The 20718-nt window shown below is 44.9% G+C and overlaps 1 protein-coding gene across 2 annotated transcripts in view; it reads left to right on the top strand.

Moving 5' to 3' along the window:
- Positions 1-20718, top strand: part of niban2a (niban apoptosis regulator 2a) — a 37680-nt gene that overhangs the window by 846 nt on the left and 16116 nt on the right. Inside the window, exons 1-5 of one of the 2 annotated variants that reach the window (XM_086187174.1) lie at positions 9153-9365; positions 9744-9874; positions 15105-15233; positions 15331-15436; positions 15799-15966. In XM_086187174.1, the coding sequence (XP_086043300.1) occupies positions 9761-9874; positions 15105-15233; positions 15331-15436; positions 15799-15966 (517 nt within the window). In that variant the 5' untranslated portion in view covers positions 9153-9365; positions 9744-9760. Of the gene's footprint in view, positions 1-9152; positions 9366-9743; positions 9875-15104; positions 15234-15330; positions 15437-15798; positions 15967-20718 lie in introns of those variants that run through there. The other variant, XM_086187173.1, reaches the window with a different exon arrangement.

The raw sequence follows: 20718 nt of genomic DNA, 5'->3' as shown, positions 1-20718 counted from the left end.
GCTCTGAACTCCCAGGGTGAACTGGGCAGGTCTGTGGGAGCTCTTCAACAAAGAGTGCTTCGGCTGAATCATTGACCAGCTTCCTCAGAGTCATGAGTGTCACCGCTAAAGGTAGTTTGGCCACACATGTAAGGTCGCGCACAGCTGAGAAAAAGAGAGACGGCTTGCTTGTTTTTTTATGTTTGAGTTGGCGGTTACATCCTCTAGATGTATGCCTAGCAGAAGTTTGTCTCAGAGTTGTTTAAGGCTGGATCTTCCTTCAGGGTTGTAATTGTGTTTGTCTGCAGGCAGACAGACTTTCATGAGGAAACCACTTCTGGAAACCAAAGATTATGTTTGTGAGCGCCAGACATTCAAATTGTTTGTTGCCGCTTGTTTTTGAGAGCAAGACTGAGAAATACTGAGAAATAGTTGAGGTGTAGTATTACAGTCAATGTGTTCCACGCTATCGAGTCCAAGAAGTTCCTTTGTGATTACTGACAGTTTATGTTACATGATGTAAATTTTCTGGTTCCCCCCTTTGTAATGTGACAATTTCCTGCTACATTTTTGGATTGAATGATATCATAATGATGTCATTTTCAGCCTGATGGCTGATGCTACCCACGGAAACAACTGCAAACAATCAAGATACTGTATTCAACAGCAGTCCATTAGAATCACTGTGAGCAGAAAGGTAGCTGTTTATGGAAGTTCATCTTGGAAGCAGAAGGTGCTCGGCCTAATCTCAAAGCACAGCTCTGTAGGGTTTGTTTTCTCAGTTTTCAATCGCTTCAGCTCTCAAAAGTAGTAGTTGTAGTCAAAGTCCCTGACAGGGTCACTGTTTTAGTCTTGTGATTTGTAGGTGATCTGATCAAGCAGGTGTGCTGGTCACTAACCGCTTCTGGTTCAAGTTCATCTATGATGTCCTTAGAGAAAAGCAAGATCCACTCGCTCAAATGTTGACTATAAACGCAGGGAACTTTCTGAAGTTCAACACGGTTGGCATCCTTAAGGTTGGGCTGCTGCCTTTGCTATAGATCTCTGTCTGTATTTATGTGTGCATGCCTTAAACTGGATTATCTCAACAATAGTTCATCTGATCTCAGTCAGACATGCTGTTTGCATTGCTGGTGTCTCAAGGAATTGCTGTGCTTCAGGAGGACATAAAGGCAAGAATGACTGTTTCTGCTACTGTGTCAGTTAATGTTGGCCAGAGTCTTGAGATGTTTGTTTTTTTTTAATCGGTGGAAGGAAACAGATTTGGTGGTAGATTTCATGTGCGAGGGGAAGGAGAGGGTGGAGCCAAAACTAACACCCAGGTTTTGGCCTGAATGGAACGGGTAGATGGAGCAACCCTCATTGTCAATATCTCCAACCTTGCTGAGCCACAGCCACAAGCTCTCATTGTTAAATTTAAGTAGGTTTAAGATGACATCTAGAGTTCTATATTGTAGAGGCAGTCAATGCAGTGAGGATGAGAGTGGAGGTGGGGGGTTATAGTAGTGTGGTGGTGGTGGTGGTGGTGGTTAGGGGGAGGGTGTCTTGTGCTGAGATGAAGCTGGATATCATCTGTGAAAGGTCAGACCACAATGACAAATGATATGACCACAGGGAAGCATGTAGATTGTGAGGAAGTGGGGTCCCAGAACAGAGCCTTGGGGCACACCGTAATTAACTGGGGATGGTGGTGGGGTCATAAATTGTTGGACACGTATAAATAGAGCCAAGAGAGGGGTGCACCAGTAATCCCTTGATGGTCAGATAGGAAAATGAGTGAAAGGCTGCGGAGAAGTCCTGGAGGATTAGATGTGTCCGGCATAGCGGCGGTCATTGGTGATTTTGATTAAAGCCGTCTTTGGGCTGTGAGGCCAATCTGAACTCCTTTCAGAAAATAAACTAGTAAAGATTTGTTTTCTTTAATCTTGTGGATATACATGACAAAACAGGACTCATTCTTGGTAGTAATGGCGTCATGATATAATACCTTAGACATTATTTGAATCTACTTATTGTAATTAAGTCTCAGTGATATCTTCGTAGGAAGCAGTAATCTGTGAAACTCACCACCCTGTGAATCACACACCAGTTTCATTGTTCCTCTGTATTATGTCACTCACTCAGATACTTCAGTGTTGAGTTTTCCAGTGGTTAGGGTCATGGAAATAAACACCAAAAACAAACTGTGTGGTTTTAAGGTGCATAAATGCAATTCCTGTGGTGAAGCGATACTTCAAATGGCTCAAAGATCGACTGGTTTGCAACTGGTGAGCTAGCGTTCATACTTCGACACTCCATTCCTATAGGGGGCAGCGTATTACCAGAAAGCTGTGGTTTCCACCCGTGTGAGAAGATGATGATGGCAGAGATTATTTGCTCAGCAACTCTGGCGCGTGTACCTGATGCAAGACATTACGTATTAAACTGCTTGTGTGGAGCCCAGTCAAGAGAAATCTTTATTTGTATGCACGGATCACTCAAAGCGCATCACACTGGTCACTCTTCATCAGGTGGTTCCTGCATTCGTCTGCCCGTGTGATATTATTAAAGAAAAAAATACGCTTCTCCACATTTGAGAACACCTTTTTACATCGACGAAATGCTAACACTCTTAGCATAAACCAGTGGTCACAAGCTTTGACTGAAAGACTGAGTTTGCTGATATAAAAGTGAAGTCAGGTTTCAAGCTAGCTAGCAAGTTACTTCTTACAGGCTCTGATAAGTACAGCTGCTCTAGGGTCACTCACTCTCTGGAGGAACAAAGTGGGACTACAATACAAGACAGACCCGCAATAGCTCGTGGTCACAAATTGCTCCTTTAACGACAAAGTTGTTGTTTTGTCAGACAAGCTTGGGGAATCTACAGTGTTTATTTTAAGTTTCAGCTGAATTTCCTAAAATTGTGCAATGTTTTTTGGAATCTGAGAAAAAGTTCCACGTGTGAGTCAGAGGAGGAGATATGGAGTGGAGCAAGCAGAAGCAGAAGTAGAGCAGGTAGAAACTTGTCTAACTGAAACTAAATGTGCAGTCTAGCTCTCACACGCCCTCTTTGTGTCCTCTCTGCACCCACCCCCCTCCTCTCAACCCCCCACCCCACCCCAAGACCTTTTGCAAGTGCAGCTTGAACGGTCTAACGAATAATCTGTCTCCTAAAGCAGTTTCACAGACTTGCTTGGCGTAGATCGACTGTTACAAAAAGAAAAAATAAATATTGCAACCCAACAGGGATCTCATTGTTTTTATTTCCTGTCATTGTCAAGACAATACACATATTTGAAATACTTTCTGAATATGATTTTAGCTGAAGGCAGTGGAGGCCAGTGTTTACGTGAGTGCACTAATTATATTCTTTCAGAATCTCCACTTGAGTGTTTGTTTCTTTGGGAATTTACAACTCATTCCATGACATTTCGACGACAAATATTGTACTTTTGGCTGAACGCAAGGAAAAATTGAAGTAAGCAAACATTTACTGGGAGTATCTATACTTTTACTCAAGTACTGTGGTTGTGATCTGTGTCCGCCAAAGGCTGTCAGAAGATTTTAACTCAGTCTTCTGATAAAAGAATCCAGTGTGTTGTGGAAAACCAAAGAATGACTGTGGAAGAAAGTATGTAGATTTAATTTGGTGACTCAAAATCCCCTGGAAAGTGTGTGCGCGTGCGTGCGTGCGTGCGTGCGTGCGTGCGTGCGTGCGTGCGTGTGTGTGTGTGTGTGTGTGAGTACGTGTGGGTGCGCGTTTGAAGTCTTGTTGGGATAACGTGCCTCCCATAAAGGTGATTTCTTCATCCTTGCTGCCTAAGCACATTCCCACCAAATGATCTCCTCCCACCCCTCCCTCCTCTCCTCCCTAGAACTTTTTCTTTTTGTTTGTTCATGTTTCTGAAAAGTTGTAAAATATTCCCGTCTTCATGTGCGTGTTCTCTAGATTAAACGATATGCATGCACTCCAAGGTGTAACATCACGTGATCATCAATTTAAAGGATTAGAACACCAGCCAGTACATTTTTCAGGCCCCATATAGACTACATGGATACAGAATACAGGCACTTGGAGAGCTCAGCCAAACCCAGTATAAAAAAAAGAAAAATTATATTTTTGTTAAACTTTGATGAGTGTTTCTTTGTACCAAGCTACACCCCTCCAGCAGGTTGGGTGAAACCTGCCCTTATAGATTTTTTTTTTAAACCCTGCTTGCAGTTAAACGAAACCTCCTTCGTGAAGGAAAGTATCGTACACACAGTAGAAGTTCATGACCTCAACACAACACCTTTGGAGTATTTAATGCGTTTATTAATCGTGAGTATAGGAGAGGTGACAGAAACGGGGAAAACAGGAGGAAGGATGTGTAATTAAGCTCCGTGGCCGTCATGTTTCATGGTCACCGTCCCTGAAGTCTCGAGCTCGCTGTCTTTCTTCAGCTTATCTTTTTTTTTTCATTCGTTTCGATCTGATTTGCATGTAAATATAAGAAATTCTTGGCTTTTTTGTGTGTAAGTCATCATTAAAGTTTCTTTCCCGTAATACTGTATCATTATTGTACTGGGCTCATGAATGTCATGGCAGCTATTTTATCTGTTCATCCATGGCGTGCGACAGAGATGTCATTCTGAACCGGAAAATATCATGCATGTGAGTGGCAGTTTTTTTGGTTCCACAAGGAAACGCAAGTTGTGTTAGATTGTGTGTTTTCATTTCATTCACTCTCACACATACACACACACACACACACACACACACACAAGCATGCAAGTATGCACTCACACACACAGACGCACACTCGCACGCACACACAAGCTCTAGACATTTTAATGAAATCATCCAGACTTCTGCCGTTGTATTTTACCATATTGATTTGGTACGTATGGGCTCATGACCATGTGTGTGTCGTGTTGTGAGGTCCTTGCCAACACCCACCCCAGGGTAGGGGTCAGGTTTGTGGACTAACAAATCATCACATCAGTTTCCTCTGTGGTTCTGGGCGCAAGAGTCAAAATCACTGAGTGAATGAAGGAATATACAAACTAAGCCACACAGGAAAGAGAGCAAGCTCCATCTTGGCGTCCGTATATATGTTAAACCAGGATTTGGTATGTATCTAGGGAGTGGTCCTGCTTCCCAAACTGCATTTTCTCTCTGCTGACTTTGGCACAGCAGGACAACCAGTGGAAAGTAGAGACTCGCTGCACTTCTGGGACTGGAGGCCCTGAGAAGCAGCAGATCTTTGGTGGAAATTTACACGGGTTAGATTCCCTCCAGAATAGACAGGTTTAAAATAAACAAATGACTGAATCTAGAAAACAGACACAGCAAACGACACAAAAATTGAATATCTTGAATTTTAATCTGCACGACAAACAATTTCTGTCAATTTCGTCCCTGCTGAGAAAGGGAGTGCGTGCACATGTGTGTTTGTGTTTGTGCGTGTTTTTCCGTCCTCTCTCAGTCCGTGATGTTTTTAATAAGTCCGGGTCCCCGTGTCCCACCTCCTCCATGCTCTGTCCTCATCTATCCTGCCCTGTCAGCGCTTTCCTTCCTGCTCTCCCACTGCACGCCGTCTCCCTCCTTCCTGTGTTGTCCCTTCCATAAGCAGATCCCAGTCAACGCTGTCTGCTGCTGACTGAGCCCCACACACTGATTGACTGACTCTGTTTCTGGAGCATGGGACCAGCGGGACTGTTTATTGGAACCTGCTTGCAGGCAGCGGTGGACGCGGAATGCTGAGTCAAGCAGCGGAGAGAATCTGAGGGAAAGTGAGATGATTCCCACAGGGATCAGTTCACTCCAGCTGTCAGCCCTCAGCCATAAACACATTTTTATGATGTAACTGATGAATTGATCATTTGTTTCACTGTCATTGGAGTCATTGGCCGTCTGAACAGAGTGAGAATATAATCGATTCTACCATTGATATTCATATCAGCTCAGTTTTTCCTTGAGTGTCTTCTGGTTTTTCAAATGTTTTGGAAATAAAGTCTCCTTTAAAAAAAAAAAAAAAAAAATTCACAGCATTGCAAGTCCGGACACTGTCAGTCATTCGTAATCACAAGGCATAGTTAGATAATGTGGAACAGAAAATGACTAAGTACATTAAATATTCCCTTTTTTAACGCTTCCTCTGAATAAATATGGAACATTCAAGTTGCCATGCAGTGAGAAATAGCTAAGACAGTGCAACACAACACAGTCAAAAGTACAGCTTCCAATTCACAATGTTAATGTCCATTTTTTCATGTAGAAAATAAGAATGGACTGTAAACAGATGACTATGACAACATCAACAAAAATGGCTACCGCCCAGCGTCAGGGGTAAATATCAGCATCGATGTTCCCTCTAATTTTTAAAACTCCCGAGCAGGCATTCAACTCCTCTGAGAACCCACTGGAGTCACTGTGGGCGACACCTGACGCGTGCACACGTAACAAGTTACTATTACTATAATGATTCATAACAGGATTATCGAAACCTGAACTACTGCAGATGTAGGTCAGTTACAGTAAACAATGACGCCATGTCCTTTTTGCAAAATAGATTTTTGCATTTATTCCCATCATAATGTGAACAAAATCATTCTTTGAAATACAAAAAAAAAATCCATGTAAACGTTTTGTAAGTAAACATACACTGCAAATTAAACTGTAGTAAACTTAGATTCTAAACTTAAGTTTATACTGGCAAATAGTTGTGCAGTGAGTGCATGTAAACACACACAGGTTTTTTTTTTTTTCTTTTCATTTGGAGAGGATGAGGTGCCGCAGTTCGCTTCTTTGGCCTTAGCTACGTTGCTATGGCTAACAAAACAAAACTAAAGCGGGTACTTGAGATTGATTGGCTGCCAAACTAAGCAACCGTGGCAAGTATTGGCCCACAGCGCCTGGTAGGCACGTTCGTCACTGACTGACAGTCACCTTGTCACCTGTCACTCACTGCATAGACAAACGCCCACAGCTTGGCACGGAACTGTGTCAAGTCACGACTTCATCATTGGCTGTGCGTATCGGTAGAAAAAGCACAGTGAGAACTGGTTGGCGATATTTGAGCGCACGACTTGTTTGTCTTCCGCACAAAGAAGTGGGGAGCAGTGCGCCAGTGTAGGGTAAAACACCTCAGAGAGAACCGTGATCGTCATTCCTCAACACAGAGGCGCAGACACCAGCCGTCACCATGGCCATCGTCCTGTTGTCTCTCAGTTTCTTGATGTCCAGCTACCCTGTAATCTCTTGGACTCAGCGTCTGCACTTCTGTCCTTGTCTGTTGAGTCACTTGCGTCTCGACCTGCCATCAATACAACACATTTGACGCTGAATATCTGTGCAGCCCCGATTAGTTTTAGTTTATATTAATATGTCCCTTTGAGTTACGGTCCTCATGATGTTATTTCCTGTTTTCTTTTGTTGCCTTGTCCTTCTGGTGTCTGCCTTGGTCTTCTTCACCTGCGTCTATTCTAGTAACGAGTCCTTTTTTAGTCCTCGTCATCCCCACTTCTGTTCCTAGTGTCTCTCAGCCAATCGGATCCTTCCGTCCGCTCGTGTTCTCAGCCCCGTTTCTTCTTTTGTCATTAGCAGAATTGTTTTAGTTCACTCTGCTGTCGTCATCCTCTCTCGTACTTTTCTCTCAGGCATGTTTTCATTGTCTCCTGTGTTTTTTTATGTGCAATTTGTTCACCTGCCTGGTTTCAAATAACAAGTTTTAGTAATGGGAGTGCAACTCAGCCATCACTTCAAGCTCTTCAACACAGCTTTGTTGATGCTCGGTTGTTTTTATTTTTCCAGATTTTAATTAAGATAAATATAGTAAAATAACTATGTTAATAACAATATAACTACATAAATAGTTGATAATTGTCTTTAATATCTGCATTAACCGCCACTACGTTTCTGCTGCAATCAGCAGGTTCCTGGTTACAGCTGATGCACATGGAACCTATTTTAGAAGCCAGGCTAAAGTCTCTAAGCTTTTGTGTGTATCTAAGGTTTTATTGTCAGGTTTTTAGATAGTGTCCTCACCATACTGGATTTCACACTTTGATACAATATTTTGAAAAATATTGATATTCGATTCGATTTTCGATACCACGCCACCACTCAGAATTTAGTGCAAATTTTTTTTTTTTTAATTTAAAGAAAAGTTAGCGCTCGCTAACAAGACTGCACGTTAAAGTAAACGCCCATAGATGTGATAACTCTAGGCAACACACACCTCAAGCTATACTGTCAGCAACCTCTTTGAATGCTTTAATCAACGGCTCAGTTCGGTTGCATCTCTTGCATATCGGCTCGCTGCTGTCCTTTGTCTTTCCTTGTTCATTCCACTCAAATCCAGAGAACCTCCAAACAGCACTTCCGCTGTTTTGTTTATTTATTAAAACTGGTTGCGAAGGTCCTGCAGACGCCATCTCCTGGCAGCTTACACACGTAGAGCCACGACGCTAAAAACAAAACATACAGCCAGCGGTGTTTGTGTGAGCGTGTTTAGGCCCTTTCACACTGCACCAAAAACACGGGTTTTTGGGCTCTCTGAAAGCGTCGAATCGGCATTTCGACCCGCGTCCACCGACTCGCCAAGCGACCCGGGTGTTTAGCGGCTCGCCTCTGCTCGCCTGCAGTGTGAAAAAGACAACCCGAGTTGTCTCAGGTTTCCCGCGACCTTCCTGTCGCATCCTGATGTTGTCACTGTGCCGCCTGTAGGCTGTCATTGTGGAAACTCCGGGCAGCTGCGCTGCGGGAGCTGCTCACTCGTCTCTCAATAAAGTCGTGGCCTGTCCCATAAGATCAGTCCTCCTGTTGATGTCCCCGAGAATCCACTTAACCCTTTTTTTTCTACCAATTTGCATGTGCACGATCTTACGTGAATTCATCTATGCTGTGGAACTTCCACCAATCGGGGAACGCTACCGTGAACTGCGCAGGCGCGACCGTGTTCGTAAACAACTTGTCTCGCGAACTTCACATCTGTGTTATCGATCATGGCAGCGCACTGGCAAGATGGTGAGCGAGCTGCTCATCATCCGCGGTGAAGGTGAGATCCGGCGGCAGATTTCTAGAACCGCACGGGACGCGGAGATTTATGGGAACATCACCGGCATTTTGAGACACGGCGCCCTTTTTTGTGTAATGGTGACGTTTGCAGCGCGATGACGTATGAGAGAGGAAAACACAGGTACGCAGCACTCACCGCGGGAGCTCAGACCCGCGTCTTTCTGGAAGCTTGAATGCGCCCTAATGCCGAGCAAACGCGGGTACAAAAACCCGCTTGTACACGCGTGTTTGTTCAAGGCAGGAAGGGAGGGGCTGCTGCACGATGGCTCGCTCCCCAGGCCAGCGCTCTGTCTGTGTGTGTTTGTGTGTGTGTTGGCAGCGGCGCACGTGTAAACCAAGGAGGCAGGTAGAGTGTCCGTACGTTGGAAAAGTCATTTTGTACCGTTTTTATTTTTCAAAATCGATATTTAATCGATAAATCGATATTGTTGACAACATTGGTTTTAAATTTAAAAAATATTATTTTTTCTATGATTCTTAAGGTCTAAATGCAATAAAAATAGGATGATTAAAAAATCTGAGCGGTTTAGACGCTGATGAATGAAAAGTCCAACTCCAAGCTCTAGAAGGATGTTGGATGCTATGGAATATTCAAATGTCTCTCATGAAAATGTGCAATTATTCCATCCAAGTATGGTTTGACTGCTCCACGGTCGTGGAGGAAGTGTTCAAGAATATCACATCTGCTCACTGATTGATGTCTCCTGGTGTCTCCCTTCCTCAGCGAGGACCGGGGACGTAATGAGGGAGTTCAGTGACGTGTACGAGCGCCAGTATGCAGTCGCCCTGTTCAACAGTGTCCGCTTTGAGATCGAAGGAGGCGGAGGGACCCACTCACAGCTGCTTCACAGAAAGGTGAGACATGAACGTGAATAGAGAATCGTATCAACAGGGCTCATTAAATTGATAACGCAAACTGCCATGAAAGCACGTCACCACCACACATGGTCAGGTGCCACGACATGAGAGACGTGTAAGAGCGCCAACAGCAATCAGCTGTAAAAAACAGCCTCAAGATGTTTCAGTGGATGGAAACACACCAGGCGTGGTAGTGGATCCAGATCCCTTCATTAAGAGGTGGGCTTTGAGTCAGTTTGCGCCGCCGTCACGTGACTCAACAAGCGCACGGTGACAACAGCTTCCTCCAGTAATTACAGTAAACGTGAACAAAGCGCCGCACAACCATAAGGCAGCAAGTGACGAGGCGCTGCTGGTTCTGTCCCTCATACAATTGGTTGTGTCTGTGGATGGGAGCAGCACCAGCGCCTCCTCTGACAACTCTGATGACGCTGCGTGTCATGGAGGAAGACTGGTGGTCGGTGAGTGAAGGTGGTTTTATTTACACAGCACCAAATCACAACAAAATGATCTCATGACTCATTACGAGTACAGCAGGTCTGGAACTGCACTCCTTCAGTTGATCTCCACCCAACAGTTCTCCATGTCCAAAAAGAGGAGTGACGCAGAACTTCCTGTTAACAGGCAGAAACGTCCAGCAGACCCAGGCTCCATGATTTGACAAAGAGACAGATCAGGAAAGAGAGGGACAGAAGAAGAGAGATGCAGACAGACAGACGGGACCTAGAAGGAGACACCAGCAGAGAGACAAGGACAGGGAGAGGGTGACTTGGCAATGTACAGTGGGGGAGAAGAAAAACCAAATGGAGAACTCACCGCGTATGTTACTTGTGCATGTTCCCCACAGCCTGGAGCGGCACTGGGAGACTCTCCCTCATACTGATGGAGGGGAATGTGGTGGATCTCCCTACGTTCTTTATGCCTCTCTGAGAACACGCCGCTCATGTATTGATCAGAGGGAGTGGCGTTCATTCCTCCCCTAACCTTCAAGCTTAAAGTTTAACCATGCGGAGCGATTTATGCGTGCTCTGACATCACAAACACTCGCCTGGTAGGAGAGAGGCACGATGTGGCTGTCCAGCTGAAGGTGCATCACTCGTGTACTCTAGGAAGAAGTGGTGAGCTGACACGCCTGTGCTGAGAGCAGTGTTGGGCACGTCACTTTGAAAAAGTAATTAGTTATAGTTATTAGTTACTTCTCCCAAAAAAGAACTGAGGTAGTTACTCCACTATGAAAGTAACTAGTTACCAGGGGAAGTAAGTATCGTGTTACTCTTTTTTTTTCTTTTAGGTTTAAAAACGTCAAAGATTTGGGATATTTTTTTCCTAAATGCTCAAATCCTTTTTTGAGCTCCACGTTCCTTTCGGCGTACTCTTCATCGATGTATTCAGAAAATGTCTTTCTGCAGGGCAGAGCTGCTCCTCCTCTGCCTGGTATTTTGCCTATGAGGGCTCTGAAGGAGTCTGAATCAGCTGCTGACAAAGGCAGCTTGTTTTCAACAACATGACGGCCTATCAGTTCGTTAAGTTCTGTCTGTGTCAAGTTTTTTTTTGGAGCCGGGCAGAAAAATCCAGCTGTGGCTGCTTGGACGGCGTGGCTCCGTGTCCTTCTTTGTTAGCGGAGCTCACGCTAACAGCACCTGCTTGCTACCACCATTAGCGGAGTCAATGGTGTTTCTGGCCACAAGTTTAGTGGAAGCGTGGGCCATTGAGAGGTGCTTCATTAAATTGGAGTTGCCTACATTGGACGTTGACAGCCTCTTTGCTCTCGCTCTGGGACGACTTAACGTCCACTCAACATGTACATTTTGACCTTTTAACCTCCACGAAGTTGAAGCACTGCCTATATTTCCATCTTGAAAACGCCGTCTTTCCCCGCGACTACAGTCTTGCCATCTCTGATAGTTTGTGTGTGTGTGCTGCTATGTGCTGGGTTTGCGTGTCAACACCCGCCCACCTGATGTCTCTGGTTGGCTTAGCATGAAATCTTACTCTCTTAGCCAATCATCATTACTTAGGTGGTTATCTCGCCCCTCCCCTCCCCCCTCACCAAAGGAGGAAAAAGGCACACACATTTGCGGCTCCTGTGTGTGTGTGTGTGAGCCGAGCCGGATGGCAGCTTCAATGAGTAGCTTCAGTAACGCTTAGTAACGGCGTATTGGTAACGGTAATGCCGTTGCAACAATAGAGAAAGTAATTAGTTGGATTACCCGTTACTGACAAAAGTAATGGCGTTAGTCACGGAACTGAGATGTAGTAAAAGGAGTTCTGCTTAGTCGCTGCTAGATTAGCAGGTGGGGCTGAAGCAGGTTAAATGCAGAGCTGAATGTCTGCGTGTCGGCCCTCCGAGCAGCCAACCTGAAACGCCTGAAAACAAACAGCAGTGATGGAGCGCCGCTACCTGCTTTACACAGACAACAGCAGCAGGTCAAAGTCACAGCAGGAAGTTGGTCATTATTTGCATGCATGTGGGCAATCATTTCATTAGTTCTGTTTTTCAGATGTGTTCAGTTCACTTGACCTTCCGACTCTCAGCACAATGTCTTTATCAGCTCCGGTGCACAAACGGTGAGCGATTCGGCTCCCACCCACGTGGACACGTTTCCTTCGGCATTCATTTAGTTTTGTTTTTGTGTGAATTGTGTTTTTGTGTAAAAAAAAAAGTTGTTTGCTGGGCAGGTTTTCCTTCTTTTTAATGATCACAACAAACCAAAACAAAACTGGGACCCGCAAAACAAACTGAACCGTTCGCTCTCTGAGTCTTTGCGCTGCTACGAAGAAGTAAACTGTGGGTGGTACGTGAGTACCAGAGAGGTACTTGTACCAGCGTCTATGTTGCTGTGCAATGAAATTGGTATATCGCAGTATTTTTTAACGTCATATTGACTTCCTCAGACCCTATCACATTGCAACATTCCATGATCAGATTGCGTCATGACGCTTGTTTGTTGTGGAAGCCACGTTTAGTGTATAACTTTGTGCAGCTGTGAGCTACTTTGCAAGTGTTGTGGTACCAAATTGGAACGTGGGTTTTGAATGAAACGGTTCAGTCTGTTGAATTCTCCTGGTAAAGTGACGTCGGTATCATTCGACCGCCCGGGTGGACGCAGCAGCTTGTATTTTCAGCTCTAGTTGGACATTTTCGGTGAATCGTGTAGAATATCGCAATACGTGTCAGTGTCCTGTTGCGTCGCGATACAAGAAGTACATGGTGACCTTTGTGTCGTGAGGCCCTGGTGACGGTGTTTACATTTTCTTTGCTCTCTGATATCTGCACAGGATCACTTGAAGATAAACACATCCGCGCTGGTGTTTACAGGCCAGTGATTTGTATCGATACAGGTTTTGTGCAGCCAACTGTGTGTAATGTTAATCACAATGCATGGATGAGCTCTTTCCCAGGGGTCCGGGTAGCAGGACCTTATCTAACCAGCACGTTACTGCGATGGCTTTTTTTTTTTTTTTTTTTTAGTCCTCTCATCTTTTTTGGTGGCTGAGTCTTACTTTTGTCCACACGCTTCATCAGCGGAGGGAAAGTGGAGCACATTTTACACATGAGCGGAGATGCTGTTTGGAACGGGGAGGACAGCTGCGTGTGTGTTTGTCACACATGGCCGTTCACATGCGAACCAAACCTGGTAGACACACAACAAATACAATCATTTGTATTCATTGGAGTGCTTACGTACACAGAACCAAGGCCAGTTTGCTGTTTTGTTTTTTTGGGTTTTTTTGGAGGTCCATCACTGTAAAAGTTTGCTGTCGTATTTAATCTGTAAATGATCACCGATAACTGAAGTCTGTAAAAATGAGTATTTCTCTGACAAACATCCTGTTTCTACCAGAAGGCTGCATCATCTGCTGTTATTCACGTTTATTAGAGACAGAAACGCTCCCCACTTTGGTTTTGACCTGATCCAGTATAAACACCGACATAAAACAAACAGGAGGGTCAGTTTAACGGTGCTGGTTTTTATGTCTTGTGCTCAAATTTGAGTGAAAGATGTCTGAATGATGAACCAGAATATTTCTAGGTATGAACTAAATCACTTCAAATGGGGGGCCTGAAACAAGACTGGGTCCAGACCTGGTATTAGGCTGGACCGTGTCAGGGGCGGTCCGTGTGGCTGTCATGTGAATTCCTGTGTGGTCAGCTGATATTTTCTATATTGGTCCCTCTAGTATTTGTAGTTAAAACATGAAAGAGTCACCTCTGGATCATTGCTGAGCCGGACACAGCTATTGCACCGGTTCCCATCCTTTTTATTACTGTCCCGCTCCCTGGATTATTAAATCATCAGCTGCAGAACCCTCACCAACACTGCTGTGAGGTGTAATGGGAGCTGCGCCTGCCTGCCTAGTAACGTCTCTCATGCAGTAATTTGTCAATATTTGCAGTACGAGTGTCAACTCTAAGTACAAGAACAGTTTTCACAAGTGGGAAAATGAACAAGCGGAGTCGAACTCTGTGAAAGCCTCCCAGCTGAAGTGCTGATAATTGGTTCCTATCAAACTGTGAGGTGCCGTCGTTGGCTGCCAAGTCGCCGAATGCATTTGCTATTATTTCGGCTTGGAGGTGCTATCAGACACACGGAATCAAGGCAAAACAACTCAGCTGAGTGGTGCCATGAACTGTTGGTTGGTCCAGATGTAACTGTCCAGTGCGGAGAGGTCTTTATGACCTGCTGACGACTCACTGGCCGTGCAGGACGAGCAGCAGACAGTCAACAATCTGGTTGTTTCCATGAAAAAACTATTCAAAACAAGGAGCTTGTGCTGTCAGTCTGTTTTCTGTCTCTTGATATTGCGTGGACTGATTATCACTTTCATTCAGCTCGGCAGACTAGTGACCCTCGTGCACACAGCAATCCACAGTTGCAGGTTTTCCAGGGAACCGCCAGCAGCCCTTCTGCCTTCACACTCAAGCGCCTCTCTGTGTTTGGGCTGCGCGGCCTCTCTGTCACCGCGCTTTCCTTCCTCTCTGAGCAGCCTTGCATCTGTATTAAAGCAGGAAATCTGGAAACAAAGTGGGAGGTGTATATCCTTGTCAACACACTTGTGTTTGTGGCTTTAAAAAATAAAAAACAACCTCTGCTCTAATTAAGCTTCAAGGCTTTGGGCAGGAACTTTAATAGCGTGCTTGTGAATGCTGGAACTCGCCTGGATTAAAAGTGTCATTCACACTTGTTCATGTCGGTCTTCCATAAAAGGTTATTTGGTGTTTCAGGACCCTCTGGCTGGACGGTTAATCTTCTCAGGGAGTCTGTTTCAGTACCTGGAGGAGAATCGCAAGTGGAGGAATCGCTTCATAACAGTGCCAAACAGCTACACCATCAACCTCTACGACAGCAAGACAGTGAGTGACACGTCTCACCGCTGAACCATCCTTCCCTCCGGTCAGCTGAGGATTTGAGGAAAACATGCTTTCTGTTTTTTGTGTGTCTGCACTTCAGGCTCATGAACGAGGCCTGCACCCGAAAATGACCATCAACTGTGCTGGGTACAAGGCCCTGACCTCCCTGGAGGAGTACATGGAGCTGATAAACGCCAGCCTGCCAGGTCGGACAAAAACGGCTCAGCACGTCTTTCACTACGGCCGTATTAGTAGTTTTGCCTGTCAAGTCGCCACAAATGCATGTCTTGAGCTCCCCACTATTTTTATTCCCTGCCACATCACTTCTTTGTGACTCTGGAATGCAGAAAGAGCCAGCCACGTATATCTAGCGCCCCAGGGCCAGCAGCTACTGACAACTGTCAGAAAACGTCTGTTGCCATATTCTCAGGTGCATCGACTGACATCACCCTGACATAAAGTCCTGCTTTACGATTACACAGACATGACTTTTAATAGAATCTGTATTTTTGTTTTTACGTTATCTTCAATTCACATCTTTCTCACTCTGTCATGTGACCTGTTGTAGGCATCAAGGCCAAAGCGAGCAGCAGTCCCTTCATCAGGTGCGCCACTCAGTTTCCCCTCATCCTGTGGCACCCGTACGCTCGCCACCACTACTTCTGTGTGATGACGGCGAAGGAACAGCAGAAGTGGCACGCCGTGCTGCAGGACTGCGTCAGGCACTCTAACAATGGTAACGACACACACAAACTCACAGCTACGTGCATGAATCCTTCACTACAAAGTCCCTGACATGCTCAGATTCGTGCAACTGCAACCCCACAATGAAGAACGCGTCGATAAAAGGTGGAGTCAGCGATTGTAACTGTCGAGACTGGCGTCCTGACAGATGGGAAACTCAGGAGTGAGTTAGCACTCTGGTCTCCAAGTCAAGCGTTTGCATTCATGTAGTTACGAACAAGCGTCTATACAAGACACACAAACTGACACACAAACCTCTCCCACATCCTCAGTCACAGTAATGAATCCTAAATTATATTAGAAGCATTAGTCTGGCGAGACTAGAAGTTACTTTGGCAGCTTGGTGTAAAAATATTTCACTTATTGCAGACCTCCCAGTCGATGAAGACAGATTTTGAGCACACAGGCTGGAACTGTGCCCTCGTGCCCTCGTTTACACTCAGTTGCTCCTAAATGTAGGCTGCTAATTACTTGCACACAGGACTGCACATGGAGGACTGCTCTTAGTGACCAGTTGCCGCTTTTAATGTTGTTCTAATTGACAGCCTGGGAGCGCCATCGCAATCTAGTTGTCTTGTTTTGACGAACACACTGAGCTTCATCCGTGTGTTGGGTCACTTCCGAGTTATTTCTTTGGGTGCTTCCAGCAATGCCAGCTACTTTTGGGAGTTAGAGATGATACATGTTGAAAAGTTTCATTGACTGACATAAATACAACCCTGAAAAGAGCTGAGATGGTGAGGAAATGCTTAGGAAGAAATGTTACATTTGTGAAGCAGACCAACAGCAGCGACTGCGGTCCACATCAATGCAACACCTGGTTAGGTTTCCAGGAAGGTGATGTCAGGCTTTGCTGTAGGTTACAATTTGACACACGGCAATTAATGAAGCTTTACTGCATCCATTCTTTTAAAGTCTGAGAGACACACCTAGATAGAGAGGAAGGGAATAAAATGATTCCTGTGTGTGTGTGTGCGTGTGTGTGTGTGTGTGTGTGTGTGTGTGTGTGTGCGTGCGCACTTCAATCAGTCCCAAACCCCAACAGTCAAAGGGGAGCGTTTCTGCAGGGATGAGACGAGTTGATGAGCTTTACTTTTCTTTCATGGTCTTTGAATTTCAGTCTGCTGTTCAGCAGGGTAGGCGCTCGCTAACTTGTTCGGCACAAACGATCAACTGGAAGGAAATCTGGAAGGAGGCATTTACACAGACGTTCCTTTTATCCGGGACAGCAGCATCGGTCCACATTAAAGGGCCGGTGCAGCTACAAATATGGGTCATAACTGTGCATGTTATGATGGGGGGGCGGAGCTTAGCACTGAGGGGAGTCCATCCGAATGTCAACAAGCTTTCCTCAGGATGTTGGACTCTACCTTTACAAGACTCACAGTGGTAGTGACTTCATAGTTGTGCTATCACCTGTGAGAATTCAGTGTCTGAGCCCACAGCAGCTCCTCTGTCTCACTGCTCCACCCTGAACAATTAGCTCCTCTGTCTGCCTCGCCACCTTCGCTGGAGACTCAGACAAGGTGTGTGTCAGGGAGTTTTTGTCACAGTGTAAAGCCTCTACATACCATCTGAGTGAGCTGGGTGATGTGTATTTGTTTGTTGGGCTATTGCTATGTCTCGGTTACATTATGAGACATGCTGGGGTTTGAAGGCTACAAATCCGACACATTCAGAGCTCCACCTAGAAATGAGGAGGGAACCAGAGTTCTACTCTTGACAGGCTGCTATACGGATCAGGGACATATTATTTCTAGTGCCAGCTGTTTGATTTCCATCTCTAGAGCTGCAAACATCACCTGATGACATCAGAGTTATTAAAATGTATCAGTTAATCTCCATCAACAAATATCTGTGGGGAGAGGGCAGGAAGTGCTATGGTTTCCATTCGTATTCTGAGAAATATAAACTCACAGTTGGGTTGCATTGAGTTACACAGTCAAGAGTTGTCGTCTGGCGAGGATTCAGCCTATTAATTTATCTCCGGTCAGAGTTGTCTTCCCTGACCTGCACTCGTGTGTCAAGATCTTAATCGGACCGTAAACTATCATTAACAACGGAGCAGGAGGTTTGGAGCTGCTGGCTGCACCGGAAGCCTCTCATTTTTAGCTGTTGCCCTCCGGTGGCTCCTCTTAGCTTCTGAGATAGCTTATCAGGGAATCAAACACAAATAAACATTCTCTCGTTAAAACTTCTCAAATGTTACGTTCTGCAGATCTTTGCTGTTTTTAATCATTTCAGTTCAAGAGCAGGAAGCAGTCACTGTCATTTCCTGCTGTTTTGCGTCATGTCGCCAATGTTTTTTCTACAAATCACGAATCCAACCAGCCATAGATTAATGAATCAGTGTAGCTAGCTTTTCGGTGGTTTGGGGTTTTTCTCCGACTTTTTGACTCGATTGTATTGTCCAGGGTGTGGTTGTGGTTCATACTGGAGGATGATTGTTGTACACGAGTGGTGCTGCCGAGCGTTGTTCAGTTCCTCCTTGTGAGGGCACGCTTGCGTCACGGTGCTGAGACATCGACAGCAGCGACATACCAAAGCTTCTGTGAATGTATTAAATGTTTTTGTCGTGCTGTCACACTGTCATGTTTCTGCTGAGCCAAATAACTTTGAGCAACACCTTTGGGCCCTTCCAAAGGTGTGTGTGTGTGTGTGTGTGTGTGTGTGTGTGTGTGTGTGTGTGTGTGTGTTTGGAGACTGCAAATTGTGTTTAACTTGCTGGTTTGTTGAAATGTTCATTTTGTATCCGAGTGCAGAGAGTCCATGCTGGCCCAGGATGAAGTGTAACGTGTTTGTGGCTGCATGCACATGTATGTGATCTGGGCACATGCGTGTGTTCGTGTGCTTTATTTCAGACCTCTCAGTGAGAATCAAAACATGCGGGAATATTGAGCTAAAAACACCAAACCACAGAGATTCAGGAACAGAGGAGAAGCAGCTGAGCACGATCAAACTTGTTCAGACGCCGCTGAATGCACGGCAGGCGGTTGTAGCTTGTAAAAGTGTCTTTTTTTTCATGAAAGGCTCTAGCATCAAACCTCAAAAAAATCTTATAAGTAATGCTGAAAATTCACGGCTGTGTCTCAACTCATCGATTTAATTTGGAATACATCAGGGAGTGCATAATGCTGCCAAAAGTCTCGATGGTCAAAAAAAAAAAAAGAATCAAACTCAAAATGTGGCGGGTCCTTGCTCGGTCCGTTCTGCACACCTCCACCGACTTGGTTGAAAATCGGCCTCACAGTTTTAACGTAATCCTGCTAACAGACACGTAAATCACATGTTGGCATCTTTACATGTAGCAGATAAACACGCCACAACCTTCCTATGACCAAATCAAATCAACTGCTCCGACCTCAAAGCGTAGAAATCATTTATTTAAAATTCACCGAAATTTGATTGGACCGTAGCATCTCGCTCAGGACTGTTCAGCTCAAAGGAGCTAATGTCAACACTTACATTCCTAATATTTGCTCCGAAAAAGCAAAGCCTAATTCAAGTCAAGCAAGTTTTCCTTGCCTGTGGTCGTGCACACGCTCATTAATATCATGCAGCTCGTGTTGTTTCAGAGCTTCTATGCTTTTTAAAACTTTTCCATCTGAACAGCTCATTTATGGCTAAAATGATCTGCAACTATTCCTGAAGTCAGGGGTTCCCAATGTAAGGGTCGGGACACCCTACAGGGTCGCAAGCTGATGTCGAGGAATCAGGGGAAAAAAAGAAAATTCCTGAAAAAAAGATGGATAGAAATACAACGACTACTAAAGAATAGCTGTTTGAGTTATGTATTTGGACAGGTCAGTTAGTGCGTGTGTGTGTGTGTGTGTGTGTGTGTGTGTGTGTGTGTGTGTGTGCGCGCACGTGCTTTTCTTCAACTTCAGCAGGTTAACAGGAAATATAAGAAACTGCTCAAACAAACACAACCAAGTCATGAACAGCAACTTCATAGTTTCAGTCTCTACTGAAGCAGATAAACAGGAGAGGGAGGAAAGAGAGGAGTCCATATCTGAAGCTGATTATAGACGAGATGAACTGCACCAGTTATTGAGACGCTCCATCACACAGGAGGTTGTTCCATCATCGGTGATGTCACTGAGCCTCAGTAAACCTCCCCCCTTGTCAATCCACGACTGAGACATTTTCTCAAAAACATAGAACCTGCACTGCATGTGTGAAATGTTGGTTCCACCTTCTTCTCCAGTGTTGATATCCACTTCCTCCAGGGGCACCGCTGTCAGTGGTTCTGGTGTCTGCTGCTGCAGACTCCATCAAGGAGGGCTCTGAATCAGGGGCAGCTGAAAGCTCTTTATCCTCCTCACTTGAGGATGAGAGGAGTGGCTTGATGGGACTCTGAACTCATCAGATGACTTCTGCCAAATCCCAAATGTTGACCTGCTCTCCAAATTAGAGCTGAAATCTACAGCAGCAAGACGAAATTAAGCTGACGATGACTACTATTCCTCTGTGCTTGATCTTTTTTAAAATGCTATTTTTCTCATGCTTCATACGGTCATAAAAACCTGGAAATGACATTGAATTAGAAAGTGGAATTTCCGGGCAGTGGAAAATCTATTTATGTCAGTGATTAACTTGTAATAATTTGAAACTTCACATCATGTTTACGTCACATCAAATCAAGCAGCTTTTCATTGTTTTAGTGAAATAAATTGTTGTACATTTCGACATGGATTTGAGTTGATATGGATTTGTGTGTGTGTGTGTGTGTGTGCGTGCGCGC

This window comes from Aulostomus chinensis, chromosome 19 (genome assembly GCF_037954235.1).
Source record: "Aulostomus chinensis isolate RoL2024-O1b breed Wild chromosome 19, RoL_Achi_v1.0, whole genome shotgun sequence".
NCBI classification, from domain to species: domain Eukaryota; kingdom Metazoa; phylum Chordata; class Actinopteri; order Syngnathiformes; family Aulostomidae; genus Aulostomus; species Aulostomus chinensis.
Note: the sequence above shows the minus strand (reverse complement) of the source record. Positions and strands in the feature narration are given on the sequence as shown.